Consider the following 21,335-nt stretch of genomic DNA (forward strand, 5'->3'; position numbering starts at 1 on the left):
GTTAACATATATCGTGTACTAGCAACATTAAGTCATGCTAAATCACTGAAATCTTCAAAATTCTAGCATTTTAGTTAAATTTTGACGGTTTTCGTGTAAAACAAAAGTGGCCGCATTCGTGTTCATCCTTATTATTAAAATGTAAGTTGTATTTTATGATAATACATAACATATATAAAGTTTGAGGATGAACATGGATGCGGCCACTTTCATTTTTGACAAAAACCATCTGAAAAGTGACATTTTTCGGCATATTTTGTAGATTTTTCATATTTGAGCTTGAATCGGATAGTTTTTAATGGCAAAATCAGTTAAAATCTTGAACGTAAAGTAATGGAATCAAATAAAATAGACACTTAAGTGTTTAAAAAGTGGTCTGAATCTTTCTTCAAATGAACCTGAAATTTGAGGCCAAAATCGGTCCTTACCGGACCTTCTCCTTTTGCACTGATTAAAAATGGGGCGTTGAAATATCTATAAGCTCAGAATTAGAAAAAAATCATGTAACTAAGCTACCCCAAATGAACTAGAACAATCTATATGGAATTTCAGATTTTCTTATTTAAGATTCCATGCTCATTAATTCTATACAAATACTGCAAATAAGAATAAAAATAACCCGAATTGAGAGAGGAAATTGCATTGTTTCTAGAAGCATTAACTGACTAGACATTCGTTTGCATTATAACCTTCTTTAGAATTTATTTTTAGATGAAACAAGAGTTCTTTTCGCAAGTTTTTTTTGAAGAGGAACAAATATACATTAACATACAAAGTGCACTATTATATTTTGAGAATGAACTATAATGTCTTAATTTCCACTTTTTTTTTTATCCATTTAGACACTTTTATTCTTATAAATCTGAACTTAAACGTTTAGCTTTTATTATATTGTCAACAATATACTCAGGAATTTATGACAAATATTAAATATAAAAAAAAACTCATATCCAATCCCAAATTTAGCACTTTCATAACCCATAAACTGTAGATATAAATTTTACTTAATAATGGTCTCTCATACTTTTTATGTGTAATATTATTCTGTTTAGTATTTCTCCAAAAATATACATACAAATTAATACATAAATAATTTCCATGATTTTAATCAGCACTATATTTTCAAATAAAAATATTTCTTCAATATAATATTCCAAGAATTAAAAAAAAAAAATCATAATTTATATATAATACAAAATATATTTAGAAGAAAGAATTAAAACATATGATAGACAACAACATCTTAACTAACAACAAACAATCTAGAATAAAATCATTTTTAAATATCTGTTCCACTAACTACCCACATGTACTGTGAATTCCTCATTATTCATGGGATACCAATTTTCATGCATTTTGTGGATATAGGAAACCACAAATTAAATCTTCAATAAAGCATACACATTTTCTATTGGCTTATATGCAAAATTTGGCCAAAAGTAGAATTCAAATATTCATTCATAATTTAAAATATCATTAATCCACGAAAAATTGATATCCTCAAAAAAAGAATCTACAGTATATCATTGTACATGTTCAATTCCTTATCAAAAAATGTGAATACTGTTATTTGATGATGATTTTTGTGTGGATTTGTTAAGAGGACTGTAGTTTTTAAAATATTGCATGGATTTAATATTGTGGGTGTTGTTCAATGAATAAAAATGTGAAATTATTTATTGAAATTTCGTGAAAAGCTGCATTTTTTTATATTTCTGAGTAACTTAATCAAGTTGTCAGTAATTTAAATTTCTAAAAGTAGCTCTGTAAAGGGAGATAATTTTGTCACATTATCCAGAAGATTTGACAATGTTACCATAGGTCAGTGTAACAGTATAAAAAATGATTTTATGTCTACAAAAATACTTAATGCACTCATAAATAATTTATAATTTACAATAGAATTTATGTACAGCAAATTTCATTTACAAATTTGATTCTTTTTACAATTAATAAGAATTAAAGCACAAAATCACAGATTATCAGCATTAATAGAAAGAGAAGAAAAAAATATAATCAAATTACATGAGAATCCCTGAGCTAAATGCTACATAATAAAAATGGTTAAAAATATGTGAATATAAAATTGAAAAGTTTGTAAATTTACTGAAATAAAATTCTTTTAAAATGAATGATGAATTTTTAAAACCAACCACATGAGGTTAATCTTCAAGGTGTACTAATTGCTATTTTATGAATTTAAAAAAAGGAAATATCATCCAGGTTAAAAAAATGTATGAAATTGATAAAATTCAAAATACCATGACAAATTAAAAAAATATTGGTATAACTATGAGACAATATGACTGAATGTGTTTCAATTATAAAAATGATAAAATATTTAAAAAAAAAATCAACTTAAAAGGGATAGACCTAAAACAAATATCATGCAATGTTTGTTCAATCTAATAATTTTCTGTTTAATTAAAAAATCAATCCTTGTAGCACATTTCATTTTAAACATCAATTTTCCTTAACAATTCTGTTTCTTAAACAAAGTATATAAAAATAACAAAAACTATAACAAAACAAAAAAGCCCTATAATCTAACAAAAGATAACTATGAAAAAATCCCAATAAGATTTATATTTACTAAATAAATCAACTTAACTTAGTGAATAAACATACCATTTCCTATAAAATTACAAGATTACAATTTTGATACAAAACCTTTCTACTAAGGCCATCTTATGTTTAAATAACCATGAATGGCCACAGCTTCCTTTCATGATGTGGTATCTTATTTCATATCAAACTTTTTCTTTAAATATGAAAAAAAGTATGTTTGAAAATAATCAGGAATATACCAAAATTAAAACTAAATATTGTAAATCCTCTCTTCCCCCCATTCTTTCTTGAAGACAAAGGTCCTTGTTAATAAATTATCAATAATATTATATAGTGAATGCAAGCAATTATACATCAGCTGCGATTGTCATTTATACAACAAAAAATTATGGATGAAAATAGCCCTGAATCTTTAATAGAATGAGATCATATTTTATATCCAACGTTGATACGGACCAGTAACCATTGGTTGAGGTTTTACCCAATGAGTAACCACAGATTCAGTCGTCATGGTTTCTGATCTAGCTGTTGTTGTGTCCCACATATACTTGTATTGAGCTGCACTTGTTTTCATAATATCAAACTTCTCCTCCTCCTCCTCATCCTTTTTAGATTTTTTCTTCTTTCCCGGACCTTTCATAACCTTTTCTAGTACAGAGTCTGGTATTTTTTCACCGGTTCCATTCATTAAATCTTGAAGTCTTTTTTGTCTCACTCTTTCACATTTTTTTTGATACATGAACATACCGTGATGTTTATAGTTCATATTTTTATGCTGGTAAAAAACCAAGCTGATTCTAGTTGGAGATTGACGATTCGGTTGTTTAAGTCCTGTAGTTGCATGCAGTTCATGTTTAGCAACCTCAAAGAGAACAGAACCATGACCTAATGCTATTGCGACGCCCCCAACATTTTGATCCCTAAATGCATTTTCATTATATTCAATTTCACATTTTAAAATATTTTGGTCTATATCAGCATCAACATTTGCAGAATTCGTCTGCATTGGATTAAATGGATTCTGGACAGATTCTGATATGCAATTTTTCGTGTAGTCGTTCTGACCTGTTCTTTGGCCATTTTGAACATTTTTATTCAATGATGAATCTCCAAGATGAAATGGTTGAGTATTCTGAGGTAGATCTTGTGATGAAAAATCGTTACTAAATTCGTTTGTTCTCATACTAACAGCCTCGGATAAAAGATGAAGAGGTGACTCAAAGACTGCATTTTGTTTCAACTCGTAATTTCTACTACTAGTACTTGAGTCAGAATTTTGGAATGAATTGTCTTTCCCAGAGTAAGGATTGATAAATGGCTGTTGTTTATTTGAAAGATCTACAGGCAGAGTACTATGCTGCCCATCAACATCTGAGGTATTTTGTTCACTAGCACCGTTTTTAAATCCTGATGCATTTTGAATTTCATTCACAATACCAGTAAAATTGGTACACATTTTCTCAGTATCTCCATTTGCAATTTGACCTGATATTCCATGAGCATTTATTTGATTTTTAACACTTTGTTCATCCTGATATTTTTTATTTTCAAATGAATTGCATTGTGGGAGTTGAAATTGATGAGATGGATTATGAAAAGTGTCGTCTGCTGCCTTTTCTGGAGATTTTGAAATGGAAGATGTCTGAATATTTGTTATATCATGATGGTTTTCCTGATTGTGTGAATTCAAATATGGTGATTGAATCTGAGGAGATATTCCATTCATATCTAAAGATGGGTTTTCCTGATTATGTGAATTCAAATATGATGATTGAATCTGAGGAGAAATTCCGTTCATGTTTAAAGATGGCTGCCTATTTTCAGAAGTTTGATTTAAATCTTTAGATTTTTTGATAAGGCTCTGCGCCTTCATGTTCATGGAAGCCATAAAATCAGCAGGTGGAAAGGATCCATATGAATAAAAATAATTCCAAAATGAATCGTAGATATCAGCAAACCCTGGTTGTGAAGCATTGTTCATTAATTCCTCATAACTGGTTTTTGAGCTTAAGCTTTTGCTAGTTTTTTTGGTCTTTGGTGGTGTGGTCTTTTGTGGGGTAATCTTTTGTGGTGTAGTCTTTTGCGGTGTTCCTGAATTTGACCCATGTTTTTCACCATTATAATACAAATCTGATGAGATATTTGAATCCTGAGTAGATTCTACCACTTTTCTTTTTGGTGTGGCAGGGGAAAAATTGTTCTTATTTACACTGCCCTTTTTACGGCCGGGACTGCCTTTCTTTCCTTCTTTTTTCTTCTTCCGTGAAGGTGTTAGTGGAGTGTTTCTTATCCTAGCCTCCATTTGATAATAATTTAGAATTTCTAGAGCACCGGTTTTGACTTTTTCATACTGTGCATCAGCACTTCCATGTTCGTCAGACATATCCATAACATATAATGGTAAAACATGGAGTTGTTCATCCTCTGCTTTTTCAAGTCCTCTATGTTTTGTTAAAGTCACTACCTGTAAATAAATATAAATCTTATGGCATTAAAGTGTAAATTAAAGGTAATTAAAATCTATTTTGTTTTTGTTTATACAATAGTGGTGGTTCAGGTGTATTTTTACACTCCATGATTTAATTTTTTTTATTCTATGTGTTTTTTTTCTCACTTGCCATCAAATGAATTAATACAAAAAAAGAATATTGATGACTAAACACACCATATATGGAAGCAAAATTGGAAAAAAAAACGACGGACCCCAAGTGATGTCAAAAGAGAAATAACTGTATTGATAAAAATCTGTGTTTACTAAAGAAATCGCAATGGAAAAAAACCTGGTCAAGAGTAGTGGAAATAATTTTTTTGACAGAAGAGAAGTCATCCCTGTTGTAACCAGGTGAGCTTTAAATTTCAACCCTGTTGTAACCAGGTGAGCTTAAAATTTCATTCCTGTAGTTACCAGGTGAGCTTTAAATTTCATCCCTGTTGTAACCAGGTGATCTTTAAATTTCATCCCTGCTGTAACCAGTAGCCCTTTTCACAAAAAATCTTAAGTGTAAAATTAATCTTAAGATAAAAATATTTAGTTGAACAGTTAAGGAATATTTTAGACTTAAGATAAATTTTACTCTTAAGATTTTTTGTGAAAAGGGCTACAGGGGAGTTAAAATTTCATTCCTGTAGTAACCAGGTGATCACACAACTTACCACTGTGCTGCCATTGTTCATGTTATGAAGATCCTTATGAGCATGTGCACAGAAATCAATACAGGATGTGACACCAGAAAATGGCCTTCCTTCCTGGAACCCAAGTCTACAGTCCATTGCTTTGTCTTCAAATGCAACCTACAAAATGAACAGGTGAAATTATTTTATGATTAGATATGATCAAATATCAATTAATTTCAAAGTTTTATTTAAAGTCGGTATTCAATAAACTACATAAACACAAGCTATAGTGAGATTTTCCAATCAAATTAGAAATTGAAAGATTGCCTTGTCTAGGTCTACAAAGTCTATTTTAAAACATCTCCAATACCCAGCTTATTTTCACCAAATCATGCTAGTTTGGTAGAACAGAAACAGCCAATACAAAGAAGGCCAAATTTTTTTAAAATTTCATTGGACAATCATGCTGATCCAGTAAGCTAGCTTACACTGGAATATGACAGTTGATATCCATTCGTTTTCCTTTCCATTCTGAATTTTACTTGGAGTTCAATATTTTTGTGATTTTACTTTTTTTTTTATATCATTTCAATTATCACATGTCATTATAAAGGGGTTGAGACGAGTGAATCAACAACTTCTAACAGAATATGTAGGTAGAGTAACCAAGATGGATACTGAAGTATGCTGCAGTTATCTTAAAACCGTTAAAATGTTTCACCGCTTATGCGGTAACCTGGAAATTGTTGTCTTTGTATAGTTTATGTCATCATAAGTTAATGTTAACGTTTAAGGAAAAAGTTATAGAAACAATCATTGTATTACTTCTTCAGCTTATAAGTACATTGTTTCTTGATAAAAAAAAAAAAAAAACAGAAATATTTCAGTGTACATGGCTACTCTTACAGAAACATTTCTAATATTGTTATGATATGTAGTTGAATTGTATTTGTATAGGACCATTATTCAAAAAGGTCAAACCATTTTAACTGGAATTACATATTTGAAGGTCTTCTTTAATGTCTATCTATAACATACAATGTACTATTGTTTGTCTATTTGTCTTTTTAGTTTTTGGCCGTGGCCTTGTCAGTTTGTTTTAGATTTATGAGCTTGACTGTCCCTTTGGTATCTTTCGTCCCTCTTCTGTAATTCATATTGTTTTTAGATTTTCAGCTGTGTTTATATTAACTTTTACTCAACTTGATAGGACCTTCTTGAAGTTTCAAAATGCCATACATGGCAAAAATTCTACATTGGAAACTTAAGATATATTCAATACAATACACATAGGGTTTTACCTGATTTTGATAAGCATCTGGAGCTATTTGTTTATACAGGGGAGCTACATCAGTGGCAAGTTTTTGGAGACTAGACTCCAATTCTTCTTCCTAAAATGTGAAAGAAACTGTAAGATGTAACATTTATGAATATAAAGCTACTTAGAAAATAATCGAAATCCAAACTTTTAAGTCAGGAGCCTTTTGTTCAGTGGTTGTCTTTTTTTGGTAAGGTTCAAAGGTGTTTATCTTTTCTTATTTTTCATATCAATTAGACTGTTGGTTTTCCTGTTTGAATTAATTAAAACTAGTCCTTTGTAGGCCCTTTAGAGCTTGATGTTTGGTGTGAGCCAAGGCGTCATGTTGACAGCCATATTTTAACCCATAATTGTTTACTTTTTATACATTGTGAATTTGATGGAGGTTTGTCTCATTGGCACTCAGACCACATCTTATCTATTTTGAGGGCATTTACATAGTTTTCCTTAAGGAAATATATTAAACTATATGATGCCCACACACAAGCAACAAAAATACAAAATGGCAAAGAATGACAGAAGGACTGAAAGGGGTAAAGTAGGACAATCAAGGGTAAAACTTAATGTTGCCATCATCTAATTATAAGGTGAGGGTATTAAAAATTACAGAAGAGTATATCTCTTCTACAGGTGTATAAAATCTCACCTTAGTAACCTCTTTTAACTTGAACTTTCGTGCAGTTTGACTTCTAGCAAATTTACAACCATTGAAGTACATACTCCATGAACATCCAAATGAAAACGAGGCTCCTCTCTTTCCTAAATTGATTCCCTGACATGCACAAGTTTTCCTGTGAATAAATTATTTATAAATGAGACAATATTGACATAATCTTGTTTAAAGATGTTAAAGAAAATGAATCAACTTTTATTGAGATTTTCTGTTTTGTAATTTCTGTATAGAATTACTGCACCTTACATTTATTTCAGTTTTCAAGTCATGAAATACCTTTTCACCAAATCTTATTACATTATTCTGACTCCTAGTGGACAAAAGAATTGTTGCTAATTAGTAAGAAAGCAGAAATTATCAAATTTTATTTTTCTGAAACAGTTATATCACCTATCAAGAATCTTTTTGTTTTAGCCAGTGATAAATAGATACCAACTTGCCAAGTGTTAATATTATTCAGAGAGATAATTGAGGATTTGTTTATTTTTTACTCTTTCGAGTCAAAAGCTCATGACAAAATCCACCAACGTTTACTGTCATCACAATTCTAACCTTTCATTTGTTCCACATCTTCTTTCAGTTTCAAATCCATGTGCAGCAAGTGTATTTCTGAGATAATCGTACATATCAGCCGCTGTGTTGTTTTCTATCCCCTCCCACGCCACTAACACAACTATAATCCATGCGGTATCACAGAAGTGGCCTGGTCTCTGTTTTATAACACACAGATATTTCTCATCCTCGTTTGATCTTCTGATTATCTGTAAAAAAAAAGATTCAACATTGTTTGAAGTTAGGATATGAATAGGGTTTTTTTTTCATGAGAATCTCAATTTTCCCTAGAAAAAAACATATGTTTAAAATTTTTGTTAAATACAAAATTATGTATTGGGATACAATTATTACATGTGCAAATGATTGGGGGTGGGGGTGGGGGATGTTCAAACCAATCGTCTTTTTTGACGATCAATGCATTTGAATGGGAGCATATAGTTGGAACCCCCCTTTATTCTGGGTTGGGAACCCCCCCTTTGTAAAATGGCTGGATCTGCCACTGCATGTGTCTACTTATAACAGAAATGATTTTTTTTCAATGAATTATATTTGCAAAATATTTGTAGTTGGTTTTGCAAATTTTTTAACTTGAAATTCAATTAATTTTTTGGTAGTAGTTACTGAAACCCCATTTATCTATCTTATATTTTGTTCATTGTTAATTTTTTGCAATAAACCTTATAAATTTTTAGCAATCTGTGTCGGTTGACATGAGAATCTCTGCCAGTTGAACTATTGATGTCATACAACAATTCCTTTTCCATTGTGATGTCAGATATTTTCTATCATGTTTTTAAAAAGTTTACAGAAACCTTTGTGATATCAAGTAATAGTGGACAAATAGCGATAAATTTTATCATAAATGGTCAAAATTTCTAATGGCTTCTTACAATTTTTCAATAATAGAAGATCAAAGTTCATAATACTGTAAATTCTGAAATATTGCCATGTTTTTGTTAATGTGAAAAAATGCTACAGTTTAGGTTCCTGATATTAAAAATTTGAATTTTTATGTCAATAATGATTTTCCTTCATAAAATTTCTGAACGCTAATCTGATTTTTTTTTTATGTCAGAGGTCAACACTTTGCAATAATAAATGAACATATTAATTGCTGAATTTACAGTAAATAAAATATTTTTCTGATGTAACCATTTAAACACATAATTCAGCATGCATTTATAATGTTCCACAAGTAATAATTCATGTTATTACAATGTCTGAAACAAAAATAAAACAAACTAATAAAGTTATAAAAATACAGTAAACCAACTAATTTTAGCAAGCTTTTTATTTTCAAGACTTAGGTGAAAAGAAAATAATGCAAATGTAAATCGTCGCAATTATGTAAAACTTTTTTTCCATCTTAAACTACATCAGGTTATTTTGGGGTAAATTTGGTGAAATTAAATAGACATGAAATGGGCTAGAAAGAAATTATCCAGAAATAACGAAATAAAGTATCCACCAAAAATGAGTTGGTTTAGAGCATCTCATACCAGTAGCCAGGGGGGAGGGGTTTGGACAAACCCCCCTTGAAAACAAATAAGCACTGTTAAAGTCAATGTTCTGTTCGAATTGTGACTGTTAAAGTTGAGTTTGAGAGTCCAACTAACCCCCCTTAGAAATTCCTGGCTACCGGACTGCATCTTATGACTGATACTAACCCATTTAGCAATAGGACATCCTTGTGAACTCTTCCCTTCTTTACCAGTATATCGTATCTTTTCAATCCGGATAGCTTTACCCGTCATTCCAGTCCTGGAAGAAAAATAGTTTTCAATTAAATATATTTAAAGAAATTTAAAGTTTATCATATAAATCCAATACTCATATTCAAATATTTGTTTAATGCTAGTCACAGTTGGCATAACATTTTTCATTTTAATTTTCCAAATATTTTTAGCAATGATAATGTACAAAATAATGATAATGTACTAAAAAATTCAGATTGATGTCGGATCTGAATATGTTTGTGGATATCTTATCAAAATCTGTAATTCTTTTTCATATTTATGAGAATAAATCATATAGAGCAGGTAATGTTGCTTTGTCTTTAGTTTTCTATGTTGTGTCTTGTGTACTATTGTTTGTCTGTTTGTCTTTTTCATTTCTAACCAATGCATTGTCAGTTATTTTCGATCTATGCGTTTGAAAGTCCGTCTGATATCTTTCACCCCTCTTTTATGCTCATTGAAATTTGTATCAATCAGCAAGAAATCTGGAATTGGCCTCTTTCTGTCACATTTTTTCTTTTCTTTAGCAAAATTACAAGTCTTTTGTTCACAGTTTTAAAAAAATGCATAATTAAAAACAATGAAAAATTATGTTTAAATTGACATTAAAAGATTATGTTTGTATTACAGTGCAATTTTAATTTAAAAATAATTTTGTCTATTTTGAGTGAGTGTAAGTATGTAAATTAGCAATCTTAACCCTTCAGTGACAATTCATAATCTTAAGAATGTTTTAATTTCAAACATGTGCATGACCTGCGGGTACTCAGAATTTTAATGGAAAATATATTATGTCATAAAACGTTAATAAAAACATCCCCCAAATACAACTTCACCCTAACTGCACCAAGTGAACAATAGCAGCAGACAAAACAAGACATTTCAAGGTCGTTTTTTAAAGTACAAAGACATTAAAACTTTTAAAGGTCAAGGCAAACCGTCACTTCTGGTTATGTAAAAATGACAAGTGACACATTTTATAAATGCTGAGTAACTAACATCACAGGCCGTCATTATTTTGGAAAGTAATTGTACGTTTATGTTACACACGATTAATAGTAGTGATTACTGGAGGAAAAAAATCGAAAAATTAGAAAAAAAATAAATCATTACTTCTGAATTCTTACAAAATTTTACATAGAAAAAAAAATATGTTTAAATTTTTTGTCGAATACAAAATTATGTATTGGGATACAATTATTACATGTGCATATGATTGAACCTTATAACATACTAAACATGTTAATTTATCTTTTTATACCCTTCCATTATTCTCATACTTTGAAGTATTACATTCTTCTGCATTATTAGGCAGGCAGTTCAAGCTAACGAACACTTGTTTTCAGAATATTTGGGAGACTACATATTAAAAGCTAATATACACTTGTTTACAGTATATTCAGAAGACAAGATGGACTGCATCAATTCTGAAAAATAAATTCACTTTTACCAGGAAGGAATTCATAAAGATTGTTCTGTTTATTGATGGTTTTTTTTAAGTTCTTGACATTACTTACTAAATTTTAAATTGTAATTGATAACCAACCTTTTTTCCAGCAGTTCTCTAATGGCTTGTACACTTCTTGCAGCCCCTAGATGTGTATAGTAAGGCCCCTCTGCTTCTTCTGTTGGGGTATCTAACAATGAAACAATCCATTTTGTTATTTCTATGGATTCTTTAAATTTCTGTTTTATATAAAATACTGTAAATTCAGAAAGTATAACATGCATTTATATTTGCGATATTGAGAAAAATCCTTTTTTATTCATATAACAAATTTCAAAATGTGAGTTTTAATTGTTGCGATTTTAACCCTGTTGCATTTTACATAGAAATAAAAACATCGCAATAATTTCTGAATTTACAGTATATCATGCATGTACAACAATACATGAATATTTTCAATATTTTTCATAAGGAAAAGTTTTGGACTGTTGAAGGTGCTCAAACCAAAAATGTTCTTAAGTAAAGAACCTAAGTGAGCACGCTCGCATACCCCACATCCCCACATTGTCATTGGAGAAATTAAATAAGTTTAAGAAAAAAAAATTAATAATAATTTCCTGTCAATATGCACCTCTTCATAGTTTTCCTTACTATCTACAAAATTTCATGAAAATTCTGTTGTGTGGTTTCAGAGGAGTTGAGATAACAAACTGTTGCAGAATTACATTAAAGCAAAAATAAATCAATGGGGCAAAACTCCTAGAAAATAAAATGAATCATAATTTCCTGTTGATACGCACATCTTACATAGTATGTCCTAAAAATCTTCAAAATTTCATGAAATTCTGTTGTGTGGTTTTAGAGGAGTTGAGATGACAAACTGTTGAAGAAGTACATCAAAGCAAATATTTTCAAAGGGGCATAACTCCTAGAAATAAACAGCTGCGCCATGAGCGCATGATACGCCCGACGTCTTGTGTGGAAGTTTTATGCAATAATCATAAATAGTTTCTGAGAAAGTTTTAAGCAATAACCATATATTGTTTTTGAGATACGGCGGGACATGTGAAACCCCCAACCCTGTTTATTTTTTACAAAAAAACTAAATATCACTAAAATAAAATTTTGAATCAAAACCAAAAAGTATACAGATCTTTAGATTAATATAACAAAGAAGTGTGTAAAGTTTTAAGCAATAATCATAAATTATTTTTGAGATACGGAGCGACATGTAAAATAAACCTCCCCTGTTTAACAAAATACTCAATAACTCCAAAATAAAGTTTTAAATCATCACTAAAAAGAATACAGATCTTTAGATTAATATAACAAAGAAGTGTGTAAAGTTATAAGCAATAATCATAAATTGTTTTTGAGATACGGCACAACATGTACAAAAAACCTCCCCCTTTTTTACAAAATACACAATAACTCAAAAATGAAATTTTGAATCATCACCAAAAAGTATACAGATCTTTAGATTAATATAACAAAGACATGTGTAAAGTTTTAAGCAATAATCAGAAATCGTTTTTGAGATATGGTGCGACATGTAAAAAACCCCTCCCCCTTTTTTACAAAATACTCAATAACTCAAAAATAAAATTTTGAATCATCACCAAAAAGTATACAGATATTAAGATTAATATAACTAAGAAGTGTTTAAAGTTTTAAGCCATAATCAAGAATCGTTTTTGAGATACGGTGCGACATGTGAAAAAAACACCCCCCTGTTTTAGTTACAAAGTGCTGTTACTCAAAAAGTTTTAATCTTATTTTCACCAAAAAATATACAGATCATTTGACCATCATAAGAAACAACTATGTTAAGTTTCATGAAATTTGGATAAGTCATTCTCAAGTTACGGTGCGACATGTTTACGCCGGACAGACGGACAGACGGACCATAATACGTCCCGTCAAAATTTTGACGGGCGTATAAAAACTCGAGGCTCTAAAGAGCCTGTGTCGCTCACCTTGGTCTATGTGAATATTAAACAAAGGACTTTGATGGATTCATGACAAAATTGTGTTTTGGTGATGGTGATGTGTTTGTACATCTTACTTTACTGAACATTCTTGCTGCTTACAATTATCTTTATCTATAATGAACTTGGCCCAGTAGTTTCAGAGGAGAAGATTTTTGTCAAAGGTTACTAGGATTTACGAAAAATGGTTAAAAATTGACTATAAAGGGCAATAACTCCTAAATTTATTGCTTTTTACAGTTTATCTCTATCTATAATAATATTCAAGAACAAAAAAACAGCAAATTTCTTTAAAATTACCAATTCAGGGGCAGCAACCCAACAACAGGTTGTGCGATTCATTTGAAAATGTCAGGGCAGATAGATCTTGACCTGATAATCAATTTAACTTCATGTCAGATTTGCTCTAAATGCTTTGGTTTTTGAGTTATAAGCCAAAAACTGCATTTTACCCGTATGTTCTATTTTTAGCTGTGGCGGCCATCTTGGTTGGTTGACAGGGTTACGCCACACATTTTTTAAACAAGTTACCCCAATGATGATTGTGGCCAAGTTTGGTTTAATTTGGCCCAGTAGTTTCAGAGTAGATTTTTGTAAAAGATTACTAAGATTTACGAAAAATGGTTAAAAATTGACTATAAAGGGCAATAACTCCTAAAGGGGTCAACTGACCATTTCGGTCATGTTGACTTATTTGTAGATCTTACTTTGCTGAACATTATTGCTGTTTACAGTTTATCTCTATCTATAATAATATTCAAGATAATAACCAAAAACAGCAAAATTTCCTTAAAATTACCAATTCAGGGGCAGCAACCCAACAGCAGGTTGTCTGATTCATCTGCAAATTTCTGGGCAGATAGATCTTGACCTGATAAGCAATTTTATCCCTAGTCAGATTTGCTCTAAATGCTTTGGTTTTTGAGTTATAAGCCAAAAACTGTGTTTTACCCCTCTGTTCTATTTTTAGCCATGGCGGCCATCTTGGTTGGATGGCCGGGTCACTGGACACACTATTTAAACTAGATACCCCAATGATGATTGTGGCCAAGTTTGATTTTATTTGGCCTAGTAGTTTCAGAGGAGAAGATTTTTGTAAAAGTTAACGACGCTGGGCCCTTTGGGCCAGGTGAGCTTAAAACTAATTGTAATTTCCTGTCGATATGCACATCTACATATTATGTCCTTATTATCTAAAAAAAGGTTTCGTGTAATTCTGTTGTATGGTTTTAGAGTTGTAATGACAAGAAACAGAACTGACAGACGGAAGGGTCAAAAACATTATACCCTATGCGAAGTTGCATGGGGTATAAAAAATGTTTTCAGATAGGTAGGTAAATTAAGAGAAGGAAGGCAGCTCAGGCAAGAAACAAAACTTTATATTTTTGGCCTAATCATTGAAAAAAATATTTTGAAAAATTTATCTACCAATCCAAGAAATTTTCAAAAGGGGAATGACACAAATCTATTGACAAATATATGGTCAAAGGTGCTTTAACAGTCATCATTAATAAGATTTAAAAATTCATATATGTTTACAATATTAAGTATTTAAACATAAACCTTTAAATCCTGGTTTATAAAACACCCTTAAAGGTAGATTAACAGATAACTTACATTCTGTTTTATTCATAACTATTTTTACATATTTATTTATATAAAAGAGCTGAGTTAACTAAATCGCTAAGAGTACACTTAAACTTTTTTGTTTACCTCTTGTTTCAAATAATGTGATTACGAGATGGTGCGTCTTTATTATGTGGTGCGTCTTTATTATGCACCAACATGTAATCTATTTGACCTTTTACAATGTCGTTAAGAAGGTACAATTCATTTAACGGCTAGTCAATTTGTCAGGTGAACTTTTTGCCTACTGGCTATAACAGTTTTTGTACAAAATTGTCAAATTAGTTTTTAAATAATGTAAAAAGACAATTTCTGACCTTCTGAAGTACAAATGTACATGCATGCCTTATTTTTAGAAGCTCAATGGATCACTGTAATGTTTAACAACAAATTAGATGAACAAAAAATAATATAGGAAGTTGTATCTGCTTTGTCATGATTGTAACAGTTATTACAGTGTTTTTTTCTTTTCTTTTTTAAATCTTGACTACAGTACTTTCCGTAATAAATTTTGATTTCATCATTTTTAGACTTTTCGTATAATAAATGGCTTTTTTTTCTTAGTCCTTAGGACAGCTCTGCCAAATAATATCATAGGTTTGTGTGTTTGTGTGTGTGTGTGTGAATCTTCCTTTATATATTGATTTAATCCACAATTATATATCCCCTTTTTTTTGGAATTTGTGCACTCAAGTCTTCAGTTTTTAATGTAGTGTGTTATTGACTGTTTTTTTTTTTTTTTTTGTCATGATTTTGTCAGTCTCTTTTCAACCTCAAAAGTTTTTTTCCTTTTATAATCTTTCTGTTGTTTTCTTTTTATTTAAGATACATGTAATAATGAAAACATAGTCTGTTTTAAGTACAGATCAATTGTGTGAGAAATTAAAAATCATTCTAAGTAAAAAACAAAGTGCACCTTGGATCAGTATTTTATAATTAAAAATATGTAAAGGAGGCTCACAGAAGCATCTGTCTTGCCTTCATTGGCAACAATATAATTTTGTTTATATATGTATAGTGTGGATGCATTTTTTTCTTGACCTATCAAGTTTCAGGAATTTCATGGATATAGGTCATGTAGGAAAACCGTGAATTTAAATTTTCTATCAGCTTGTATGCAGACTTAAGCAAAACCAAGAAATCAAATATCTGCAAAAATCATTTTTTTCTCATTCCATGAAAATTGGTATTGTTTATTGCACCAGTATCTCAGATCCCTAACTAAATCACCTAGTCCCAAGTTCCAAACCACTTATTAGAAATTAAGGAAATTAGTCTCAAACTTTTAAGTTCCAACCCCTTTTAAGGAAATTAGTCCAAACCCCTTTTTTAGAAAATTAGTCCCAACCACTTTTAAGAAAATTGGTAAAATATTTTTTTTAGAAACTTACATCCAGGACCTCTACATCCACATTGAGGCATTTCAATCTTTGTGTTGTTTTGTAGACGTGTTGTTATGTCATCATCATCTTCCTCATCAGCAGCCCCAGTGATCTTTGTTTTTATCTTCTGAACTTGATCAGCTACCCAGGCCAACTGGTCCAAACCTGATTCTGGAATACTTTCACCTGGTTTTATATCAAGTAAATGATCACCTTCACCTCCAACAGATTTTGGAATTGAATTTTTAAACAGATTTTCTTTTTCATCATCTGAATTTTCAAAATCTAATAATAAAGATAAATCTTCCAATTTTTCATCCATTTCATCATTCTCAAAACTCCTATCTGGAAAGGAACTCGACAGATTCTTTTCCAGTCTAGAAATAGCACTAACTGAGCTTTTTGCACTATCGGGCACTTTGAAAATTTCATCCGTTGTTTTTTCAGAGACTTTTAAATTAGAATCACTGTTAATAACTGGTGTAATTGGATAATCCAAATAATTAGCACTTGTATTGGTTGATGAAAATGAATATACACTAGAAGTAGATACCACGGAGCTTTTATGATTGATCCCCAAATTTGAATTAGTAGAATAAGGAAGAAAGTTTCCCATTGTTAAATTATTCATAAAATTATTACTAACATTATTTTTTCCTTCAATTGAAACTGGCATGTTTTCAAGTCCATTGCTCTTATTTTCTGGACTAATTTTGTCTGGAATTATTCGGAAATCTTTCACCACAGAACTAGAATTTCCTGACAATGCATTATTACTATCTGACTTGCATGTCACTTGTGTTGTAAAATTTGTTTCTTTTTCTTTATTTTGAAAATTTGGAAAACTTGAACTTTTGAACAAAGAACTAAATGTTGGAAGTACTGCTGAACTTTGAGACGTGGGTTGAAAAGTATAAATACTGGGAATTGTATTCTTATCAATATTTGCACTGGAAGAAATCGTGTAAGTATTGGGAATAGCATTCTTTTCAATATTTGCACTAGATGAAATCGCGTCAGTTTTCATGTCTGAATAATCATCATCAAATTCATACAAGCTACTGGCATTTTTAGATCCACTGTCAGAATATTTGTCGGACATTGAATTATCTGTAACTTTACTGACCACAGGAGCTTTTGCACTTAAATCCAAAGAAATATGTTTATTATCACTTATCAATTCTGGTAAATCACTTACAGAATTTCTTTTGGATTTTTCTTCACAAAGCGGAGAATAACGCTGTCCAAGTTTCTCACAATTATTGCAACAAGGATTTTCAGCAAAATTGATATTATCATTATCGACAGTAGAATTAGAGTTATCTTTTCCTGAATTAGAGTTATCATTTCCTGGATTTAATAACTGTTCATGAGCATTTAAAAAATCTGCATCCATTGAGACATCTGTAGTTGATGGATCAATTCCTGACTTTTTACCTTGCTTCATTTCTTTTGCCGCAGAATTTAAAATTTCTTGAACACGGCTTTGAATATTGTTAAGTGCCATAGAGTTAGCTTGCAATGATTTTTTAATATCCATTGATAAAATCTTGCTCTTACTCTTAGTTTGTCCATCACAAACATTTTTATCCATATTTATAATTTGCTCTTCTTTTTTACTCAATTTTTCACCAGATTTTTTGGTTCTCTTCACTTTCTTGCTATTCACATCTTTTGATGAGGATTTTCTTTTTAATTTTTGACCAGGTTGTCCCCCTATTGCATTCTCTGTGTACATTTTTTGGTGAGCCATCAAAGCCTTCATCATGTGCGGATCACTATAGTAATTTGGAAGTAAGGGATTCGGCAAGTAAGGATAATGGCCATTTGGCATTTCTCCCTGTTTTTGAGGAGTTCTATTTTCCTGAGAGGGTGATTTTAATTCTGATTGTAAATTCAGTTTTTGTTTTTTCTTTACTTCCTTGTTTGGAAATGGCGGGGAATCCATGAGAAAGAGAGATTGTGGGTTTGTTGATAGTTTATCACTGTTGTGAAAAGTTTCATGGGTAGTCGTATTTATTTCTAAATGTGTTTGATAATTCACGTTAGAAGATACGTCTTCATTACCATTTAGCTTGACACCTCCAAAATTACCTGTTCTTTTTACATGTGATGGATGATATTGATCGGTGTTGTAATCCATTTGATAATAAACAGAAGGCTTTTGTTTATGTTTACTAAAATCCACTGGAGACTGATTTAGGTTTGACTGACTAAAATCCAGTGGAAGTTGCTGCCCATTACTAATGTTTTGATTAGGTGATAACAAGGGTTCCTGATATTTTTGTTGTTGCCCTTTGTGTAGGTCTTGATAAGGAGATAACATGGGTTCCTGGTGTCTTTGTTGCTGCCTTTTACTGAAATCTTGATCAGGTGATAGCAAGGGTTCCTGATATCTTTGTTGTTGCCCTTTTTGGAAGTCTTGATAAGGAGATAATATGGGTTCCTGATATTTTTGTTGTTGCCCTTTGTGTAAGTCTTGATGAGGAGGTTCCTGGTGTCTTTGTTGCTGCCCTTTACTGAAATCTTGATTAGGTGATAACATGGGTTCCTGATGTCTTTGTTGCTGCCCTTTACCAGGGTCTTGATTAGGAGGTAACATGGGTTCCTGTTTTTTAATGCGCTGCCCATTACCAAAGTCTTGATAAGGAGATAACATAGGTTCCTGTTTTTTAAGTTGCTGCCCATTACGGAAGTTTTGATTTGGTGATAAAATGTGTTCCTGTTTTTTAAGTTGCTGCCCTTTAACAGAGTCTTGATTGGGAGATAGCATGGGTTCCCATTTTCTTTGTTGCTGCCCTTTCCCAGAGTCTTGATTAGGAGAAAACATGAGTTCCTGGTTTCTATGCAAAGGATGATTATAGTGATTTTGAGCAGTGTTAATGTTATTTATAGATGGTTTCCAATGGACAGTGGTTTCATGATGAGGCTGTTGCATCTCATATTTTGGAAGCTGATTTTGTGAATTTTCTACTGTATCTTGTGAATTGTTCAGACTTTGTTGGGTGTTTTTGGCTGAATTTTGGCTTGATGAATGTTGGGGCGATTTTAACGAATCTTTCGCGGGAGTATTCTTAACTTGTTTTTTGTTACTTTCTTTACCAGTATCTGGGTGGTCATACAAACCATACCCTGAATACGGAAGATATGGATTCTGGAATAAAGCACTATTGCCGCCATAACCTCCAATTTTCTGGTAAGCATTGACTGATTTGTGCATTAATTCTAACTGTTGCTGCCATAATGTATTGATGTGAGATTCAGATCCAGCTGCCGATAATCCATTAGGCATAACGGGCAAACCAACTGATGGTAATCCATTTGGCATCACAGGCAACCCAACTGAGGCTAGTCCATTAGACATCATAGGTAAACCAGCATAGGCTAGACCATTAGACATGGCAGGTAAACCAGCATAGGATAGTCCATTAGACATCATAGGTAATCCAGCAGAGGATAGTCCATTTGACATTGCAGGTAATGTCCTGTGTTTACTCTGTAAAGAAAAAAGAAATACAAGTTCAATTTTTCTTTCTTATTTAAAAATATAAATAATTCAAAATGTTTTTTTCTTTCTTGAAGTTCACTAGTGATTTACACTTTATATTGGCAAAGGAAGCCAGAGTGTCCAGATGGAACTAATACCTTCAGCGGGAAAAATGTTGACTAAACAGTAGTCAATTGAGATTGAAATGTGCAGGGTTCTAAATGACAACCACCTCAGTGTTGATAGGTTGGAAATACAGTAGGTTAACTACTTAAACCACTCAACCTACCAGGCCTCAATATATTAACTACTTAGACTTCTAGTATTCAGCTGACCCCAGGCATCCTTGTGTATGTTAGGACAACAATATATTAACAGTACATGCATTACTGTTTGAAAAGTAAAAGATCAATTACATTGGGTTATTGTATGAACATTGATGAATATTGTCCCTAGTAGTTTTCTTATATAATCTTCTGAGTGCAATATTTATTTAACAAGGGATAATATCTACCAATAGTCAAGCAATAACTCTTGTATAGCCTAATTAAAAGATCAAAAACATGCTTTTGTCGCTAATGTTTTCAGTGTGCAATCGCAATGTGATATATTATTGCAAGCAAATCTGTTGTTAGGGTCTGAATGAAATATGTTGTTGCTATACAATAAATGCATTAATAAGCATTATTGCAAGATAAAACCATATTTTTTTTAAATTGATAACTTGCTACTTGAAACAGTTTATCATGTCATCCCATATAAATCAACTACTTAACAATTTGAAATGGGACTGTCATTTAAAATTACTGAAAAATACACAAGATAACATTTTCGTAAATCAATATTGACCCAGAAGTTGTAAAATATCAAGAAGCTTAAATGACAAATTACAATTAGATCATATCAGCAATCAGACATAATTCCTTCGAACCCCTACACCCTCCCTAAAGGTTAAACGGAAGTCAAAATCATTACTGATACACTCCACAAACCTATTCATGTATTACAGATTTAGATAATGATAGAAAAACCCACAAGAAGAGATAAATAGATCTATTGATACATAGTAAATCCTTTTACCTTCGACTATTGTATACCTTATTGATTGAAATCTGACAATAATGTGATATGAAGATGAGAACTAAGTTCTATGGTATGAAAATAGGCCAAAAAATACCATTAGTTTCAAGAATTGACCCAGATTTGTCTGAAAATTAGAACACATACCAGGATTTTTTTCTTGGGTAATATTTTTTTCAATAATATAGACTGATTAAGATAAAGTACATTCAGAGTAAAACTGTGCTCTAGCTTCTGCTTAACAATGCAATATTCAGTTTGAATATTAAGATTGACTTGGTACATGTATTCCTAAATTTTAGAAAAAAAACATTAAAAAAAGTTTATCATTTTCTTTAATTAGGTTGCAATACCAGACTGT

General features: G+C 31.2%; 1 protein-coding gene across 1 annotated transcript in view; it reads right to left on the bottom strand.

The window, feature by feature from the left end:
• Positions 1-446: 446 nt before the first annotated feature.
• The window catches only part of LOC134725114 (uncharacterized), a 38,060-nt gene continuing 17,171 nt past the window's right edge, over positions 447-21,335 (bottom strand). Inside the window, exons 3-10 of the mRNA XM_063588664.1 lie at positions 16,417-19,903; positions 11,511-11,601; positions 9,896-9,989; positions 8,226-8,434; positions 7,647-7,791; positions 6,984-7,073; positions 5,722-5,859; positions 447-5,032 (exon numbers count right to left, since the gene is read on the bottom strand). Of these exons, the coding sequence (XP_063444734.1) occupies positions 3,002-5,032; positions 5,722-5,859; positions 6,984-7,073; positions 7,647-7,791; positions 8,226-8,434; positions 9,896-9,989; positions 11,511-11,601; positions 16,417-19,903 (6,285 nt within the window). The 3' untranslated portion in view covers positions 447-3,001. The remainder of the gene's footprint in view (positions 5,033-5,721; positions 5,860-6,983; positions 7,074-7,646; positions 7,792-8,225; positions 8,435-9,895; positions 9,990-11,510; positions 11,602-16,416; positions 19,904-21,335) is intronic.

Source organism: Mytilus trossulus, chromosome 7 (assembly GCF_036588685.1).
Source record: "Mytilus trossulus isolate FHL-02 chromosome 7, PNRI_Mtr1.1.1.hap1, whole genome shotgun sequence".
Classification (NCBI taxonomy): domain Eukaryota; kingdom Metazoa; phylum Mollusca; class Bivalvia; order Mytilida; family Mytilidae; genus Mytilus; species Mytilus trossulus.